We start from the raw sequence: 20,598 nt of genomic DNA, 5'->3' as shown, positions 1-20,598 counted from the left end.
CATCCATTAGTATTAAGAAAAGAGTTAAACATTGATTCCATTCAGTAAATTTACTAGTGTTGACGCTTTGTGGCATAGAGATACGGAATAATTTATAAAGCTTGAGTTTCCTCATTTCTAGATTAAAAGATACAATGACCATGTGCTGCAACGTATTGTTAAAATAGTTGTGAGATTATTTTTTTTCCTTTGACTCTATAGGTCACAGCAGAGTCACTTTCTGGAAAATAAAATAAATGCCATTTACTTTTCTCCACAGATAAATTCTCGATAATTCAATCACATCACTGTGTCCACTTATGCCTGTTTTATTGCAGTGAGAAGATAAATCAGGGTAGATGAGTTAACTACTGAGTGTAAAGTTGATTTTTGTCACATGCAGCAGCATATTTTAAACAGAGTTTTCCTATGTTCATGTTCAAATAAGCCTTTCTGTATTACACAACAAAGGGGATGTCTAAAATGTGATTTTGTACTTTCTGTGCATGCAAAGCCTGAGGTTTAGATGCTGAAGTTCTGCCGATCTTTTCATAAGTTGTTTGTTTTGGTTTTTTTTCCCCTCCATTTTCTCCGAACAGGCTCATTTTGCTTCAGCACTGACAGTAGTTTTTGTAAACTCCAAGTCATTATCATCAATCAAGGTAGATGACACACCACTTGATGATCCTTCCTTGAAGGTTCTTGTTGCTAACAATAGTGATACTCTAAAACTGCTAAAAATGAGCAGCTGTCCTCACGTATCACCTGCTGGTAAGTAGTGGTTGTATATGAAAAATCTAGCAGTGAAGTATCATAAAACAGTAGTCAAGGCTCAGTTTGAAACAAGTTATTCATAGAACTTTTCGGAGTCTCTTGGCAGAGTCCTTTTATTGACTTAGATTTGGCGTTAGAGAGTTGGAAGGGGAAGAAGAATGTCTTTGTTACTGAATGAGTTGGATTAATGAAGGTGGAGCTGCTCTTGCTTGGCTGCATCTTCTAGAATCCTGCAGCATTTTTTATGTTCGTCTCTGCTGCTTCAGTACCTCTGATAGGCCTTGAGGATGAAAAGCCTCCAAAATTACTGCAAGTCTTTAACATGTGTTCCAAGGACTTGATGTTCATTGCCAATTCTGTGTAAGGATAACCACATATGTGCTGTTCGGTGTGTGCAGCTCTGTAAATTTAATTAACTGGCATTCTGTGGGAACACACAGGCAAAATCCCTGAGCCGTGAATCAACTACTGGTTCATGGGATAAAGGAGATAAATGCAGTTGTCAGTAATTGTTTCACGAGGTGCTGTGAGTTGAACTTACTGAGTAGAAGTACTAATACTTCAAAGTTATATTAAAAAAAACACATGGAGTGTGTACAGATTGCAAGATCTAATAGTGTAAGACTGAGAATCTTTCAGTGCTGTAGTGCCCTCGTGTGTCTAGATCTGGTAGTATGAACTTGCTCATTTTAGTCCATGCTGGTGAAGGGCTCTCTCCCTTCAAAATACAGGCTTGCCAGAAAGTTCAGAGGACTTTTGGGTCCCTTCTCACTTACCTTTCTCCTGAAACCCTGGTGCTAGGGAAGGGGAATCCTGCTCTGGTCAGCTTCCTAAATTCTTTTACAGAGTCTACAAAAGGTTGTTGAATCCATGTAGTTCATATTCCAACAGATTACAAGCAGTTATGTTGCTTATGTCTTAATTCAGGGAAGGATCTGCTGTAGTATCGCTCTGAAACTGGGCTGCTGGTGGTCATTTAAATAGAATGCTTAGATCAATGCTGAAGGAAGGAGTGTTAAAGAAAGGACCAGTGGCAACTTCAGCTGAATCTTACCTGATTTCAGTTGCCTCTTCAAAGCTGAGCAAATTCTACACAGGGAAGGGCAAAGAGGGAGAAAGTGTGCAAATCCAAGATGAATAAAAGATGAATGCAACTAGTTAAGACTGACTTCTTCTACTAATAAGTATTTGTGACGAGAACCCCATAAAAGGATGTGGATAGCTAGAACTTTGTCATATTTCATGGTTTTTGCATATAGGCATGAATACTCGAACCAATAAAATTAGTACTTGCTTGAGCTTTACAGCAAACAACTGTGCTGACATTCAGTTTTCATTTTCCAGAGTAACTTTTTCTTTGTTCCTCAGGAATTCTTTGTGTTGCTGACCAGTGTCATGGACTGAAGGAGCTGGCTTTGAATTACTACATATTAAGTGATGAACTGCTTCTGGCTCTTTCAAGTGAAAAACATGTTGATCTTGAACACCTTCGCATAGATGTTGTGAGTGAAAATCCCGGGCAAGTTGAATTTCACACTATTAAAAAGCAAAGCTGGGATGCTCTTGTTAAACACTCCCCCAAAGTCAACATCGTGATGTATTTCTTCTTATATGAAGAAGAATTTGATGCTTTCTTCAGAGAGGAAACCCCTGTTACACACCTTTACTTTGGTCGTGCAGTAAGCAAAGCAATGTTGGGTCGGATTGGCATGAATTGCCCAAGGTTAATTGAGTTGGTTGTGTGTGCTAATGGACTTCAACCTTTAGATGACGAACTTATTCGGATCGCGGAGCGCTGTAAGAACTTAACAGCAATGGGACTTGGTGAATGTGAAGTAACTTGCAGAGGTTTTATTGAATTCGTAAAGATGTGTGGAGGCAGGCTTACCCAGCTTTCAATAATGGAGGAGGTACTGATTCCAGATAATGATTACAGCCTAGATCGACTTCATTTGGAAGTCTCCAAACACCTTGGAAGAATGTGGTTTCCTGATATGATGCCAACATGGTAAAGTCTGTACATTTGTAGGTGAACTGGTAGAATCAGGGTGTTGCTTTCTATGCAAATAAAGAATTTAAAAAATTAAATGTGGAAACATATTTCCAGATTTGAGTTTTTCTACCTTGAAAACCTCTAGTAGTTTAACAGCAAAACATTCTAGAATGTTAGCGGTATATTGGAATAGGAAGTATTTTAGGTGTACTTAACACTTCTGAAAGTATGTCTGTGGTTTACAGGTGCTTCAAACTTCAGTGAACTTGGGCTTCTCTGAGCTTCAGTTTAAATGTTCCATTCACGTCAAAGATTTCTCTTTTTTTCATGTTTTTGTATGTAGTCGGAAGAGGTCTAGAGAAACTTTTTCTTTAGGAAATCTAACTTTATGGGCAGCTGGGTACATCTTGGAGCTATTTTTCAAAATATTTGTGTTATAGATGTAAAAACTTGTACATTAAAATACTTACTCTAGCCCAGGTTAGTCAGATATAATCTAGCTTGAACTCATGCCAGTATATTAAAATGTTGTGGTAAATAAGCTTATTCTTATAAAAAACTTTACAATTTTAAATTGCACATTAAATAATTTTGTCAGATTAGCTAAACTGTAGACACTGCATTGTGCAGTATGTTGTTTTTCTGTCCTATGCATTCAATGGATGGGAAAGAAATCCTGTTATAATTGATGAATTTAAAAGTTTGGCTCTAGATAATTGGTTGGGTGAATGACAAAGCACTTTGGAAACTGCCGGAGTACAAGGAATAGCTTCTGTGTTTGCAAGAGTTCAAGTCTGTGATAACAAAGATTGATGTCTGAATGCTGTTCTGTGCTCTTGTTATTGAGAGACAAGAAGGATCTCGTAAATATGGCTATTGAGAAGGAAGGATCAAATGGAACACAGTTGTATTTGATCACTTTCTATCTGGAATCAAGGATTTAAAACGCTTAAAGAAAATATTTGCCAGTTAGAGGCCCAAATGGCCTGTAGTAATCTTGCCTGTATCTCACAGAGCTGTGCTGTAAGCCCTGACTTCTGGAGTCCGGGTTGCTGGAGGTGATCCTGAAATTTTTAATTCAGGACTGTTTAATACTTGTTGCTATTAATTGGTTTTTTAGGGAGATAATTTTATTTTTTTATTTTCTTTAAAGGGGAAAGGAATGGTGGGTTGATATGAATTAAAGTCTGTATTTTTGTGTTGACGTTTTTGCGTACTGTAACCTGAAATGCGTTGTATACAAATTTTGCTGTAATTATTTTCGTGCTGTAGTTCTATCTTTCTATTTATAATGAGAAGTCTACATTTGATTTGCTGGTGGTATTTGTCACTGCAGATAACATGTCAGTTTCTTCCACACTTCCACATCTTTATTACAAAAATAACAGCTAAAGGGTTAAACCACCATTATCTTGGGCAGACTGGTTCCCAGTTGCAGGCTAAAGGATTTAAGATACCATATAATGCATGTCTGCGTTATTGCCTTTTATGCAAGCTCTTGCTTCCGTAATCAAGGAGATTATAATTGTCCTTTCAACAAAAGACTAAAATACTTCTAAACAGTATTTGATTTAAGATGTGTGATTTGCTTTGAATGTAAATATAATAAAGTGATCTCATACAGGCACTGATATTAGACTCTGTTGCACCATGTCCTCCTGCGAGGCTGAGTTCTGTCCTGCTAGAAACTGTATACTTGACAAATCTGGGGAGAGGCAGTAGAAATGTAGAAACTTTGGATTCTAGTGAATTAGTCATTGTCATTTCATGTTCATGCTCCAAATTTTCTTCAATTCAGGTGCCTTCAAAATCAAAAGTAATCTTGTTTTCCAAGGTGTAGTAAAGTTTTTGAATTAGCCTAAGATACAAGGTTCACAACAATTACAGGTACTTACAAAACAGTGCCTAATGAGTATCTGGAGTGTATATTAAGTATTGAATCAGTAGGAATATAAACTGTTGTATTGTACAACTTCTTAAATTCTGTCAAATACATTTTTCCTTCCTTCACTGCCATAGGCTGTCCACGTGGTTAAAAAAAAAAAACAACAAACCGCCAACAACTTTTGGATGCTGAGATGAGTTTATTTGGAATTTACTACGTTGCCATTTCACTCTCTTTGCCCTTTTCCCCTTTCAAGATTGCTAGTAGGATCTGAACGGTCGCAGTTCTCAACATGAATATGAGAGGTGATCCCAGGAAATACTCTTTGCATCGGCAGCATTCTCCCAAGGATTTGCCCCTTAGAAATTCTACCATTGTATCTGATGGGGTGGATGCAGAGTAGTTTTACGCAGAAGCCTGGGGAAAACAAGAGGATAGAAAACATCAGATGACCGATGAAGCATTTGTTCTTCCATACTAACTATTTCAGAAATATTGATGTTTTCTGTCTTGTCCTTTCCGCTAAGATAGCAATAGTGGAAATACCAATAAAGTGAAGACACTGTGGTCTTAAAAAATAGAGATAGTGGTTGAAGTTGTTGGCTTGGTGGAGAAGGGAAGATGGGGGCACGGAGAAGGTAGGAATTCCAGCTTTAGTGAAGAGAAGAGCTCTAAGGCATTTTACAGAACTCAATTATTTGCATTCTATCATAGGAGCAAAATGTTCTGTGTGTAAATGGATAGAAGATGCAATGTTCCAAAATATGTACCTTGCTTAACTACTTGGCTAGCTGCAAGATAATACATCCTACACAGCATCAAGACAAAGAGATGTTAAATGAAAAATAGCTCTTTACCTGATCCCCTGATCTGGACTCCATCATCAATGGCATTTCCATTGTGGAAGAATTTAATGGGTCCAGAGAGCTCGCCAGAAAAGGGAGCGTACACGGTGGCTCCATCAGAGCAGATGACATCCACACCCGTGTGCTTTCCTTTCCCGTTGCGTCTAGAACCAAATACGTAATTAGAGAAGTCTCTTGTCAGGCCTAACATTAGAGAGAGATCAGTTAGCTTGCTACAAGATCTGGAAGTGGGTTGTTTGTACTGAGACAGTGTTGACACAGTTGACTCGCTGAAGAATCTATAAAAAGCTTTTTGCTGTAGATGATGTCATGCCATTTAGGGCTGATCATCTGTTAGAGTTGCAGTTTTGTAAACCGGAGGAAAAAATACTGCCTTTCTTCCAAGCCTTTAAACAGAACTGTGAAGTGACAGAAATGTTGATTGGCAGGTACCTGTGGAAGACATCAAGTCCAGCCTTCCACTTGAGTCCAGATTGTTCCCAACACCAGATCAGGTCCAGCACAACTTGGTCTGAGTCATAAAAACCTCCAAGCACAGAGGTTTTTTGAACAAATTGAGCAACCTGTTCTACTGTTGCATTACCCTTGCAGTGAAAATGTTGCCTCATGTCCAACCTAAACCTTCAAAGCTGTAATTCTTAACTGGCTTAAACAAAGTTCAACTCTGTTTCAGTGGAGCAACAACAAAACCCATGTGTTCTGCTTACAGTACCTTGGAGCTCCGTAGTATCCGCAGCCGTACTTATCACAGCCTCTTATCTCGTTTGTGGGATTCCCGGCGCACACTGTTGCCCAGCGTGTGTCTTGTTGTGGGAATGGTGGAACAACTTGGAAATACAGAAACACAGCACAACAAAGTCAACTTTTAGGTTCTAAGTGTTTGTAGCTACTAGTTTTCATTTTAGGTAGGAAAATACTGGAATTGCATCCCACATGTAGTTGGATGTCTCCTCCACAAAATTTGTCATCCTTTAGGATTACTGGATTGTAATGTTTCTAGATTAGGGTTATCTCATATAAGGAACATACTTTAGAGACAAAAATTCAAAATTATCGCAGTTCCTAGAGTGTGATCTGAGGGACAAGAAAAGACTCAGTTTTGTTTATTATTCTGAGCCTGGGCTGACGGGACTGGACTCTCTTAAGTCCTCCATTACTACCAGTGTAGTATTTGTATTTGCAAAGAATCATCCTCAAGTCTGCCAGGATGCAGTACTGAAAACACTAACAGTTGAAAGGGCACAAGCAGAAGAGATGGCTGATCCAGTTTACTGCTGAGACTTGATGCCGCTGTGTCATGGGGGAAGAAGAAATAGAATGTGATAAGCTGATATATTTTCTTCCTCTAAGATGCCTGCAGTCCTGTCATGCTATGTTTATAATGCTTATTTTCTTTCTTTCAGATGTTCCTGTTGGGGAGAACCTAAGACAGAGGAGACTATTGCTATTTTATATTATTGTCCTTATTTGAAATTAATTAATAACTTCATTTTTATTCAATATACTGCTTATTCTGGGGTTGCAATTTTTTGTTGTTGGTTGTTGTTGTTTGTTCATTTTTACCAGGTGTAAGTAGATGAGTAGGATCAGAGTGGTCACAGTTCTCAACATGGATGTGAGAGATAATGCCAGGAAATACTTTTTGCATTGGCAGCATTCTCCCGAGTTGTTGCCCTCTGCGGATTTGGCCTTGGTACCGGATGGGGTGAATACAGACAAGCTTCACACAGTAACCTGGAAGAGACAGGAGAGGATGTGAGGTCAGGAAGAACCAGCTGTGTCTATTCTTGGAGTGAGCAAGAAACCTTCCTCGCTAACCTTTTACTGGAGACTAGAATGCTGAAACAGAAATACAGTCAAGGGACCAACAATCCTGAAATCAAAATTTCTTGGATTGCTGGGGAAAAGAATGAACTGGAAAACAGGGACAGGAAAACGTCCTCTCAGCAAAATGGAGGGCATATTTCTGATAGTTTATTTTTACTGTTTCCTTTTTTTTTTTAAGTTTATGTGGTTGTTTTCCTGCTACCTGTTTTTTCAACTCCCTTCTTCCCTCCTCTACAAGAAAAACATAGGAAAAGGACTATATCCAGCTGGTGCTGACTTCTGATCTTTCGTAGCAGCAGCCTAGTTGTGCTTCAATGCAGGAACTAGAGAAGGTGTAAAATTAGTTAACCCTTTGCTTGAATTGAAGAGCCACAGAAACCTTACTCAAGTAAATAAAATGAATAAATAAAAGCCTCAGAACACCTCTGCTGTCATGACTTGCCTGATCCCCGGATTTGGACTCCATCATCGATGGCGTTTCCATTATGAAAGAATCGAATGGGTCCGGAGAGCTGGCCGCTGAAAGGAGCGTACACCGTCGCTCCGTCAGCACAGATGACGTCCACACCCACGTGCTTTCCTTTGCCACTGTGCCTGAAAACAGAAATATGTGATTAGAGAACTCTGTCAGGCTTAACATCATGGATAAATAGATCACTTAAACACCACGCAATATCTGAAGCTTCTCTAACAGAAGTTTTGCATCTGCAATGAAGTTGGAAAGAAATAGTGGCTTTGATCCATCTTTATTTTATCGTAAAATGTTTGTATTAGTCTGATCTTTTTAAAGGTGACTGAGATTTCACATTTTAAGTATATTTTTAATTTTCCCAAGTTCATGGGCTATTTCTAGCTGTTATAGAAAAGTACTGCTGTTCTACCCCAAGATAATCTGTGCCAGTGTAAAATAGAATCTTATGTTTGGAATTTTCTCATTTAGAAATTCAGAATGATGACGATGGACATTTCTTATAGTGCCTGAGGAGATGAGGTGACAGGAAAACTCAGGAAAGGCAGGCGTCGTCCTACATATAAAACCATTCTTCAGGGAAATATAACCTGTTTTGTTACGAGGTGTCTACTTAAAGATGACAATGCTGGCAGACATTTGGCTTGGGTAAATTAATCTATTTCCTGTAAGCTCTTGCTGAATGTTAGTTAAATATCTGGTCTATAAGCAACTTCTGTTTAAACTCTGCTCTTTCTCCCATCTGACGATTTCATGTAGGAAGGCAAGAGCGAACCCCGTTGCTCCTGCTGCGTTACCTGTCGGCACCGAACTGGCCACAGCCATATCTGTCGCAGCCCCGGATTCTGTTGGTGGGATTCCCGCTGCAGATCTGTGCCCAGTGTCGGTGCTGTTGTTGGGGTGGGTGTGCGTCCAACTGCTTGGCAAAAACTTTACGTGCAAAAGAGGAAAACGGGGAAAATTCAACTGTGCTCTTAGTACAGTACAACAGAAAGCGTAAATGTGCAAAATAGTGTTTAAAGTGAAAGACTTGAGCTCCTGGGAGTTCATAATTTCAGAAACCGTAGGTAAAAGGACATTGTACAACCTACTATATAGATTTGATCAATTTTTCTTGAGGTCTTAGTTTTAAGGTACATACACTGAACAAAGCAAAGCTATAGATTAATATTTTCAATATTTATGAAATAAGTCAAATTACTTTCACTTCATGAAATGTCTAAACATGTAATTATGTGACTATAAATGCACCATCTAATTCCATATTTTATAATACTCATAACTGTGCCTATTAGCAAATTTTTCATCAAACTAGATTGAAAAAACTCTCAGCATTATTTATGTTGGAGAAATGTCAATAATTCATTAGTGTCTACCTAAAACCAGTGAAGACCAACTGCGATGTTGGTTTCAACTCACCAGTGGACACCAAGCTGACCAGAGCCACCAGGCTGAGAGCTGACATCTTGTGGCTGTTTCACCGGTGTTCTTTGATCAAATCAAATCAAAGACGTTGAGCAGTAGCTGCCTGGGGTATTTATGTGTTTTTGAAAGCCCGAGTCTGTTGTCTTGGCCAATCAATCTGGAGTAAAGTATTACAGCTCCAGGGAGATGGTGTTGCCATATTAGGCACTGAGGATGTCTACAAACAGTTGTTAGAGCTGGTTGGGAAAGACGGATATAATTGGTCTCTTAGCACACAGTAACAGATGGAAATGAACAATCCCACATTTCAGGAAGCCCTGGTGGAATGGTTTCTTAACACCTTTTCTTCCCCCTTCTGCAGCAAGGCCATGCTTAGGCCAGAAATGGTAGGAACAAAGAATATGGTCCAGAGGATTGAGCTGGAGGGAAAAGATGAGCAAAACTCCACCAGTGGATGTGACCAGTGTGTCCTTCACTGCTGGTTCCAGTACTGCCTTCCTGGTGTATGTGCCCGTTAGAGCTTTCTAACCGAGTGACAGAGAACACATGCAGTTGTAATATTTGTTCACTTAGGCTGAGAAATACAGATGCTTTTGCATGGAAACTTGTCTTTTTTTTCCTGTTCAGCTGAAATTATCAGCTAGCCTGCACTCAAATTCATGAAGTCTTTTCACTGAAACCCTAGTTTTTTGACAACTAAATTCTTACTAAAACATCTTCAAGTTCTGAAACAGTTGCAAACCAAATTGCATGGCATAACTGACATGGAGTTAAAAAATCCTAGGTTTTAAAATGTTTCATTTAGTATTCGCTTGATTTCAGGTGTTGTACCATTAAGCAGGCTCCTTAGTGTCTCTTAATCCTTCAGTTTGATTTTTCTGCACTACTTACAGAAAAGCATTAGATTTTCTTTACAGACATGTCTTAATTAGTATGAAATTTAAATGAGTCATGGTGCTTTCACATGAACTATCTGATACTGCACGTTACAGAAACCTCTGATATCCTGCACGTTTTATTCAGAGGAGAAACAGATGTCTCTCTGCCTCACTTCTAGTTTGCAAAGAGCATCTAAACAAATATTTTTGCCCTCCCTGGGGTTATTACAAGTGACTTTGGTGATTTTTACCCATCCTGCCAGAAGGAACTGCTGTTTTTCACACTTGTAGCCACCAAACAAATATTTATATAAATGTTATGTCCCCTCAGTCTAGATTTGATGGGGCTTTTGGTTGTACTTTGCTCAATATAATGTAGTCCAGGCTTACAAATGATACAAGGTGCTGGTAAGAGCTCTCAGTGGGTGTTCAGGACTTGAGGATGCTGAAATATGGGTATGTGTGTTTGTGTGACCATTGCCAGGAACAGCCTTTGTTGTTACAAGCTGGGACACCCTGTGTAATATTCTTTCCAGACATTTTCACCTTCACAAACCCCCTCGGCTTTCTTTTGCAGAGAGAATCAGCAAGGGAGGTGGTATGGGTGGCATCTTTCAGTGAAGATTTCATGGAACAGAGGTAGTAAAGCATTTCCAAGCTTGGTTGGCTTGATACTAGCTGTTGTAAGTGTTGTTGTTTTGTTTTGTTTTGTTTTGTTTTGTTTGCTTGTTTGGCGTGTGTTTGTTTGCTTTCTTACTGGAAATAAAGCCATTTAAAAATAGAGACTTTATTTGGGTGGTGCCCCACCATTCCCAGTTGAGGGGTCTCTTGTGGGGTTTCTGCAGTTATCTCTCTCAACGAAATTTAACTTCTGATTGATTCCTGGCTGCCAGTTCACACTAGTAGTTTTAAACATCTCGTTTATATAAATTTTAACTGAGGCAGACCTGCCTTGAAAAGCTAATGATTTTTATAGGCTTTTGTGAGCTCACATGCTCCTAATTTTACCAAGGAAGGAACTGCAGCACCTCAATTGACTCTACAAGGCCTTGCAAAGCAAAGGCTGGGTGTATAGCCAGCCAAGCTGGTAGGCACGAGGAGAGGTGTGCAACTGTGTTACAGGTGCACAGACACTGAAGAAGCTTTTCTCCCAGTTCTGTTTTGCAGTCTGGTACTTTGTAAATAAGACACTGGTTCTTTGTGTGTTTTTTTTCCTTTTTTTTCACCCTGTCTGATTTGTGTTACAGAGCTGACTCCAAACTGCTCATAGATGTGTGTAATTTTTTAATATTTTTCTCCATATATTTTGCTCTGGTCTTGCTGAAACGTGTCAAAATGTCATTTGTTACGATAACATATCTAACGCACTTCTTGTAAAGTGTTCTTAATAGAGCAGTTTTCAAGTGTATGATACTGCAGTTCACATTTCTCGGTGCGTTCCTTGTCTTTCCTGGGTGAGCTGGAGGCGACAGAGCTCTCACCTTGGGTGTGAGGAAGCTCTGACCCAAACCTGCTGGGATCCTGTGTTGGGCAACGGAGATGCCAATGTAACAGTCGGTAGGTGCAGTTGTGAAAGACCCGAATTGGCTGCTTGACACACACTAACAGAAGGATATGGAACAACTGGCCAGCGTTGCACAGCCCTGGGAGCTGGAGTTGCACCATTTCCTTCACTACGGTGGGGAGTGGGCACAGAGATGGAGAGGAGCCAGCCCAAAGCACTGCGAGGAGCATACTGACTTGGGAAATGCTGGCGACTTTCTCTTGAATGAATGGTGCGAGTTCCCTGGTTTGCCCCTTTTATATCAGTAGTATCTTCCCTGGCTGTGTCAGTCCCTGTGAGGTATTCTTAGGGACTGAGCAAGAGTGCAGCAGGCAAATGTGAGTGTTTGGGCTGATATCAAGAGGCAGGGAATGAGTTAGGACTGTTGCTGTCCAGGAGAAATCCTTACTTTGCTATTCAGCCTCTCCAAAGACACCCTGATGCTGCTGAGTAGATTCTGTCATGTTTCAGGAGGGTCCACTGCCAGTCACCAGGACTTTTGGATAGATGGTACCTGCCATGCATGTGGCCATAAACCTTGCAAATGTTAGACTAGTCCCTCAACATGTTAAGTGACAAGGTAATTAATGAGAAAAGTCAGATGGTAAAATTAGGGAATAAGATTTTCAGAGTTAAAAAAGCTAGAAAACTGTGAGACACACCTGGGCAATGGTAGTGGACCTTTTGAGCAGAAACATCAGCAAAAGCCAAGGCCAAACCCTGAGCCAGAGTGAATCCCACCCCCAGCCAAGGCCTGTGCTTTCCTTCCAGCTGTGCTGCCACCCCCCTCTGGTTGCCCCTCAGCAAGGGCTGGTTTCTCCTTCATTTTCTTTACACATATTTCTGCTCGATAGGATTCGGCCAACATCCAAATACCGATGATTTGATCCACAAAGTTCTTCCTCTTTGCAGCCTCTGTGGGGCTGCAGCCCCAGCAAATTGGATAAATGAGAGCTGCACATCTCGTTTCTTGCTAATGTTGCAGTATCGTAACTGTAGTTTTGCCAGGCTTCTTAGGAGGCGATTGAGAAGGTAAATCCTCTTCCTGTAACAGATACATCTCGCAGAACGGTTGGCTTTGTCCTTCTCGGCTGGCCTGGTGTGTTCAGTGTGGGAGCAAGTCGACGCTGAGCTGTGGACAATATGTTACTAAAGAACCTTAAAAACCGTTTCTTTGAAAAATGCATAACATTCTTTGTGCTAATCATTATAAAACAAAATATGTTTTAAAAATTAACTGTAGAAGAATTTACTTGTGCAATTAGCAGCACAGACTTTCATGGGGAAAATCAATCTGGCACAATGTAAAACAAATTCCACTCGCTGTTTATTTAGGCCTCTGACCATTGGCAAGGCTGAGATAAGAGAATTTCGCCTCAATGATTAACTGAGCTTTGTGTACACAGCTTATTGTAGTATCCCTGGAAAATCAGCAGGTTGCGCCAGCTGATCAACCAAAATCTTCTGACTGAAGTCTCCATCTGCCTTTATTAACATCCTTACTAAGCCTGACTTAGACAGGTTTTAATAAGGAGGATTGAGCAAGGCAAAATCCTTTTGCAACTTACATCCTATCTCATGGGTTGGACAAAGCTTAGGCTGAATCCTCCAAAAGTCCTTTAATGTTTGGGGAAATAGCAGGATACAGTGTAGATTGGGTTGCAACTTTAGGCAGTTACTCTTGGACTGTGTGATACAAAGTTATAAAATAAAAGGGATTGCAAGTAAAAGGATCCCTGCAGAACCAGTGCAGAAACAGGGCAATTCTGCATGGCCTGAGTTTCCACCTCTTTCCTGGAAAGTCTACTTGCCCCTGTTACTTCACCCAACCCCTTGCCCCTCACCTCGAATATTCTAGAACAGTGTATTTTACCAGCCCTTTATTGGTTTCCCAGAAACAGCTACGTGTTGTACTTTCCCTTCCTCTACAGCCAGTTATTTTTTTACTAGTCTGAAAAGATAAAGCTGGATTTACTTATACCCTTTGCCCCAACTGCTCTGTAACCTTAAAGAGAAAGTGGTATTTACTTTTTCTTTGCTGCTGCTGGTTGATGGCCCCAGCTAAAAGTGTAAGATTTAACATTTGCCCTGTGCCACTCTCAGGCGCCTGCAGGAGCATCCTGCATCTCTGTGACAAAGTGCTGCTGGAAAAACAAATCAGAGCTCCCTGAAAAGGTTTGTGAACCTAGACTCTGGGGACACACAAAGAAAGTGCTGTTGTCATTAACATGCAAGTGAAGCTGTTACTTGTGGAGGAGCAAAACCTGTGTGTGTGTTGGCTGGAGGCTCAGAATCCTGCTCAGTCTTTCATTAGGATTCACATGGAGAAGTGGGGGGGTTGATTGGGACCTTCCCTTTTCAAAGGTGAGAAGCTGATAACTGGGTTAGGACCTGGGATTTTAACCAAGCAGGAAACTTAGGTGGGAATCTTTCTTTTCTGCAGGCAACCAGCTTTGTGACAATTTAAAAAATTGATCCAAACAGGAGGACACTGGGGACTTTTTCTGAAATGTTTCTCCTTTCAGTAAAAGGAAAAGGTTATATTTTCACAGCAAACTCAATTGTATTGATTTACCTTCAAAGTCTGGTTGCTGTCTGCCCCTGCAGCTTTGGGCCGTATATTTATAAGGATGTGCTGATTTTTCATCCACAGCAAAATTCAAGTGGTTCCGGGGGCAAGTGAATGGGACGCAGCAGGTTAAGCACTTTTCACTGGTGTATCAAATATTCTTCTGTAATTTCTTAGAAGAAATCAATCTGCTGTCAGGACATACACAGCTCCCACTGAAGCAGCTTCTCTACTTATCCAAGGCTGCAGTTGCATTAGTAAATATGTGAGCCTGCAGCACTGTAGAGCACTTTAGCCCTTGAGACTCCCAGTAGCATGTTTGTAGCCTTGGCCTGAAAAGCCCTGTTCTATTAACAAGAGCTTGTTATCCCAGAAAAATCTTCAGCTGATTTGCTAATGGAAAGAAATGCCTCACTTGGACAAAATGAAACCTGCGTGTGCCCAGGTAATCCTGAAGCAGGAGTCTGGGGAAAAGGAATAAGTTACTTCATTAATGTTATTTTATGGTTTTGGTCATGGGCCCCAGGAAAGATTTGGGTTTCAGCTTATACAGGTATTTTTTTTCCCTAGCTGCACTAAAAAAGCAGAACCCAACCCAAACTGTGTGACAGCACCAAAGGAATTCAAAGCGATTTGTAGTGAAGCAGCTCTTTAATAATGTGATTTTCCATATGCAAGCACAAGTGAAGTTTCTGAGTTATTGAAGAAATCTTCATTTTTGGCTGCAAAGGGAGCAGAGAAGTCCAAGGCGAGTGAGCTGCAGCACAGCTCAGTGCATCGAGGATCCACCAGCCCCCGGCCACTCATCCTTTCCCTGCTGCTTCAGCCTTCATCTACGAGTGCAGTGATATGCAGGATGTGATAACAGCTTTAAAACACCTCTTACACCTTACTCCAAATCTGTTCATGGTCAGATAACTGCCAGAATTTTGCTCATGGGTACTTTTTAGGTAGAAAAAAACTATCTGAGGCTCAATGGCCTCTACTTTACTAGAGTGACGACTTAGACCCAAGTAATTTAATGAATACGCAAGCTGGGGGCTGAAGGCTTTGCCCTTGATGTGCAGCCACCTGTTTACAGGTTGGGAGTAGGATCTGTTAAGTCACAGTTCTGGATGTGGACATGGGATGTAATTCCTCGGTAGACCCTTTGCATGGGCAGCAGGACGCCGATTTTCTCGCCCTTCTTGATGGGGCCACTGTACTTGACTGGTTTGATGTAAAACATCTTAATGCAGAATCCTGGTAACAGGGGAGAGAGAAGAGGGGGGAAAATGTTTCTCTTGTGAAATGGTTTAAAAGCCTGGCAAAGTCATAATGTTCTGTTGCAAAATACAAGTTATGATAAAATGTGAGAGATTCATCAGCAGAAAAAGTTACAGAAAATGCTGTGATGCCCCCATAGCATCAGGAAAAGAGAATAGGAAAATAAATAAATTAACATGAGGAGGTTGGGGAAGGGGATTAGGGTGGATAAAACTGCATGGGTAAGTCAGAGGCTGTTCCTTTAATTATCCAAAAACTGCAAAGGAACCAGCTTCATCCTTAGACTTTTTAAATAGAGGTGAAATGCTGTAATCCTTTCAATCCACTTCCCTGCATTAACAGAACCTGGATTTCAAAGTTACAGTTTTCACCCAGATTCACATGCGAGCACACTGCAGTTCAGGTTGGGTTCATGATTTTTGCCTCAGTTTAAAGCTCTATAAACGAATCAGCATGTTTCACAGTCACGCCTTGCAAGATGCATGTTTTTCAGCTCTGGTACCTGATCCCGACAGCTGGACTCCGTTGTCAATGGCGTTGCTGTTTCCGTAGGGCCTGACCTGCCTGTCAATGGTCCCCGTGAAGGGTGCGAATACTGCAGCACCATCCTCGCACACCACATCCACCCCCTTGTGCTTCCTCCCTCCTCTGAAGAAGAGCAAGATGGGTTAGCCCACAGTAGCACCTTGCCAGCTAGAAACCCTCCTCTTCTCCAATTTTTCACATTTTATTCTATTTTAAGAACATTTCAAGCCCAGCCATCTCCCATCACCCCAGCCTAGGACCTGGGGTCGTCGTATCTACCGCAGCCCTGGGAGTCGCAGCCTCTGATTTTGTTTGCAGGTTGGCCTGAGCAAATTTTTGCCCATTGTGCTGCAGTAGCTAGAAAAGAATAAAAGAGAAGATCAGAAGATGAAACCCACAAGCTAGAAAGGGAATTTCCCAGCCAGTGTTGTTTAATCAATAACAAGGGCCCTTTGGACTTTGCTGTAACCATGGATCAGGCTTCAGGGAGCTAGAAAGTTGTTCATTTTTTAATGCAATTTTAGGAATGCAATGAAACAGCAATATTTTTTTTTCTTTTATGCTTTGTCCAGTGATGTTTGAGGGTACTTCAAGCAGTGACTTCAAAGCAAAAATGCAGAACAAATATATCTGGAGGGACACCATGGAGGGACCCCCTCCTCTCCCATTGCCCCAGGGCAGACGTGGGGCTGGTGCTATGGGGTGTCTCTGCCTGGAAGGTGACCTGAGACACCCAGGATCTTGGAATACTGAACTGAAACTGTGAAAAACAGGGCTGAGTGCCACCAAGGTCATTCTTATGCCTTAATGTGGGATCCAGTCAAAAATAAAAGCTGTCATCTACCTTTTATTAACAGTATTTTCTATCTCCCCATATTTCTATATTATTCTTTCAAAGTGGCAGCCGGCAGGGTAATATCCTCACATTTTTTACTCTAGACTCCACAGTCAAACCCATGCTGATCCTACAGCCCTGGAGGTGTCTGAGAGAGGGAAGACATTTACAGGGGAAAAGGGGGAAGAGGCAATCCCTGCCTTGGTACTTTCTGCAAACCTCTTATAGCCCCACTCCCCCATCTCTGTTGGGCTCTGGGAACATACGCAAACAGGGGAAATGATGTGCTGGCACTGAAGGTCTGGTGCTAAAAGGATGCAGGAAACCTCTAATGCCTTCCTCAAGCAAAACAACTCTTTGTTCTAGGTAGCCTTCCTTTATTTTAGTGAAATACGTATTCTTTGTGGAATCAAAGGTGATGACATTAAACACAAAAACATCTCTGCGAACACTCTCTGCTCAGCAGGCTGATCTTTAAGTAAAAGGCTTTTAAGAAAATACACATGCTGTTAGTAATCAATATGACTCAGCTTATTTTTTTTTAGTCAATCAACTTTATTACTGCAAGAAAATTTTGCCACAACCCTTTATCATGTCTAAAACATATATTTCCATGGAGGTTTCTATGCAATGTGAGAGGGGTTATTTTCAAAAGCATGAAATGGCAGAGAACAAATCAGAGGAAAGGAAGAAAAAAAGGAAGAAAGAAAGAAAGTTACAAGTGAAGTATAGAAGAATGCAGCTAGCTCACCACTGGAGATGGCAATCAAGAGGATGACTGCTGTGACTCTATGCATTTTCATGTGTCTTGAGAGCTCTGATTTCAAAGTGAAAGGTCTAAAATATTTTGCTTTCTATTTATACACCCCAACAGAGGCTGTATCCAAATTTTTCCAGCCAATCAGAAAATCTATGTGGCCGCAATTCTTTTGCTTGCAGATTCAGGCCAACAGTAAGACCTGACGGCAGCTCTCAAGGTCTACAACCAGCCTGGCTGATTGGTAGTGTGGAGGTTCCAACCTATTTAGCAATAGCAGCTATGTGGTTTTGTTTGCTTTTGTTTACAATGAAACCATTAATATTAAACTCAAATGTTAAGGATAATTTGTAACTGTTCCTGCCTGTTGCACAATCCTGAAGTTTATCAGGATAATGCAGGTGGAAAAGGTGAAAAGAGTTCAAATTAACTTAAAAAAATACCTGGGCAGATGGATATGTTGCCCTCTAACCATGGCTGTTGCTTTATGGAAAGAAGTTCAGCTGGGTGAACACAGCTCTGTGTCATGCTGGAAAAATCTGATTAGGTGTCCTGTAAAATGAGAGCTTTGTACCCCAATTTTATTAGCCAGCTTCATTAATGCATCCCAGATATTGCCATGTTGCTGATGCTGAAACTTCAGCTTTAACAGTGGGAGAGACACGTGTTTACAGTCTTCACTATGCCTGAGCAGAAAATCTTAGAAAACCTACAATATTGTGGCTGAGCAAAATTACATGAAATTGAAGAAGAGAACACTGGAGCATGAACAAGGCCACCTTGAGTGTTGTTTCTGGGAAGGGAGAGAATGCAATGCCCTAGTTTACAGTCAGGAGCTGGAAACCGGTCTTTGGCCACCCAGTCTGTGCCACGGAGAGCCACTGACTGTTTTGTTTCTCTGTGCAATCAAAAACTGAGAGCCCAGGTTAGATCCAGCTTCATGTCGGGGCTCTCAGCCAGGATGCTGTGCCCTCACTCTCTCTTTTTTTTGTGGCACTAGGTGGGTGAAGACTGGCCTTATATCCCAGAACAGCACCAAGAGCTGTTCTGCCACACAGAATTCAAACCCTGTCTTAGTTGTAACAGAGAAGGTTCAGATTGGATATTAGGAAAAAGATTCTTCACTGAAAGGGTTGTCAGGCACTGGAAGAGGCTGCCCAAAGGAAGTGGTGGACTCACCATCCCTGGAGAGGTATAAAGATGCATAGACGAGGACCTTAGGGACACAGTTAGAGCTAGAGTTAAGTTATAGTTGGACTCAATAATCTTGAGGGTCTCATCCAACCAAAATGATTCTATGATTCTATGATTTGCTGAAGATGGAAACATCACATCAGCTGCTGGTGGATGCCACTGAACAGAAGTTGTACTTCATGGGGAAAGAAAGTGATCCCACCAGGATGTCTTCAAGACACATGTGCTACTTTCTCTTTTGCCCTTCTCCCAGTGAAATGTCATCCAACTATGTCATTTATGTCTGTCACGCAGTGACAGGGTAACAGCTTGGACAAAACCACCACCTGAAGCCTGATTGGAGTCGGCTTCAGAGCCTGATGGAGATCATGGGAGATGTTTCAGCTCCAGACAACCTACTGCAAATGAGCAAGGCGAGGTGGAGAGACATGCCAGTCCTGCTGCTCAAGGGGTTTTAAACCCATTGCCACCTTCACACACCCCACACTCCCATTTGAATCCCTGTATGATTGTTTTTCTCCAGAAGAAACACTCCTGATTTAATGTTTTCCTTGATCATCAGATGTTACATGTAGAAAGGGGAAAAAGTCTTTTTGACAGTAACATTTTGAAGCAATAAGTTTAGACAGAGTAGGTAGGAAAAAAATATGACAATACCTAGCTCTCTGTGCAAAGCTCCTCATGCCCAGGGCTCAGCTAAACTAATCCAGATGAAATTGCATTATCTTAAATTAATTTTCTTAATTACTAATTTTGTTAGAAACTTACCAGTTGAGATTGAAGAGGAGAACAGAATGAATGAAGTAATTCTATGCATTTCCCCAGAAAATGAGCTTTTTTTCCTAATTCTGTTACTAATAAATATCCTGAAGGCCAGATACTTTCTTGGTTTCAAGTTGCACATTCAGTTTAGTGAGGCAGAAGTGAAGGTACCATGGTGAGATGCAGCAGGAAACCCCACCAGCTTCAAGGACATTCTCCAAACACAACAGTAAGGTCTCCTGGCTACCAGCTCATGCCACATCTGATATTTCCCTGACTCACAAGAGTAACTTCTGCTCATGGCCAGAACTAGTGGTGTCACCAATACACTCAGCCATGTAGACTGTAGAAAACGTGCACCCAATTTTGCATCACACTGGGAAATTTGGGTTAAAAGCTTTTCGGAAATCTGGATTCCCAGGTTGGATATTGGTTTCTCGAAGGTGTTTTAATGAAGTTCTACTCAGGTCTGCAAGGCTTGACTCCCCACACCCCTCTGTGTCATTTTTTGGCTTTGTTTTGATTTTGTTAACTGAGTTGGAATTTTTTTTATGGAGCTAATTGAGTGAATTAAACATGGTGAAGACCAAATTATTTGCTGCCATTTTACATTATGCCTTGAGATAAAGATCAGTGAGGTAAAGGGTGATTAAAGTAGATTTTGTGTGAACTGTGCAAGAGCAGCCAATGCTTTGCTTGTCTTCTCTGCACCCACCAGCTGCATTTCATGGGGGTTACAGCCCCATTCTGCAACTGAACAACACTCCAAGCACTGCAGCAATACACATAAACCACCTGTTTCTTCACATTTTGCTTGTTGTGAACTCTAAACAAAGTTTTTTTTTAATTTGCAGAAAAAAACAGTCACAGAAAGCTGGCAGCAATTGGCAGTTACTTAATTTTGTATTGATGGCAGGTGTGTGAGTTAAAATAATGAGATAAAGCAGGACAGGATAAGCACAGCCAATGGCAGAGCCTGGGTGATGCAGGTGAAGAAGGTCTATTTTGTTGGGGATGAGATGGGGAAATCCTGTGGGAGGTAAGTGAGGCA

General features: G+C 41.1%; 2 protein-coding genes across 2 annotated transcripts in view; one reads left to right on the top strand and one right to left on the bottom strand.

The window, feature by feature from the left end:
- LOC309445293 (F-box/LRR-repeat protein 21-like) overlaps positions 1 to 4,377 on the top strand; it is a 13,476-nt gene extending 9,099 nt beyond the window's left edge. Inside the window, exons 6-7 of the mRNA XM_082063923.1 lie at positions 536 to 750; positions 2,122 to 4,377. Coding sequence (XP_081920049.1) covers positions 536 to 750; positions 2,122 to 2,765 — 859 coding nt within the window. The 3' untranslated portion in view covers positions 2,766 to 4,377. The remainder of the gene's footprint in view (positions 1 to 535; positions 751 to 2,121) is intronic.
- A 433-nt stretch (positions 4,378 to 4,810) lies between these two features.
- On the bottom strand, positions 4,811 to 17,652 carry LECT2 (leukocyte cell derived chemotaxin 2). Its single transcript, XM_082063922.1, has 11 exons — positions 17,586 to 17,652; positions 16,260 to 16,356; positions 15,977 to 16,122; positions 15,285 to 15,450; positions 9,213 to 9,265; positions 8,591 to 8,723; positions 7,767 to 7,918; positions 7,061 to 7,231; positions 6,210 to 6,324; positions 5,489 to 5,640; positions 4,811 to 5,048 (listed from the first exon to the last, which is right to left on the bottom strand). The coding sequence occupies exons 1-11, from the start codon at positions 17,635 to 17,637 to the stop codon at positions 4,858 to 4,860; spliced, it is 1,428 nt and encodes a 475-aa protein (XP_081920048.1). The 5' UTR covers positions 17,638 to 17,652; the 3' UTR covers positions 4,811 to 4,857.
- Positions 17,653 to 20,598: the final 2,946 nt, after the last annotated feature.

The sequence above is a fragment of the Streptopelia decaocto genome (assembly GCF_964273445.1).
Source record: "Streptopelia decaocto genome assembly, chromosome: 12".
NCBI lineage: Eukaryota > Metazoa > Chordata > Aves > Columbiformes > Columbidae > Streptopelia > Streptopelia decaocto.
The sequence above is the reverse complement of the archived record's forward strand: the minus strand, read 5'-3'. Positions and strand labels throughout refer to the sequence as shown.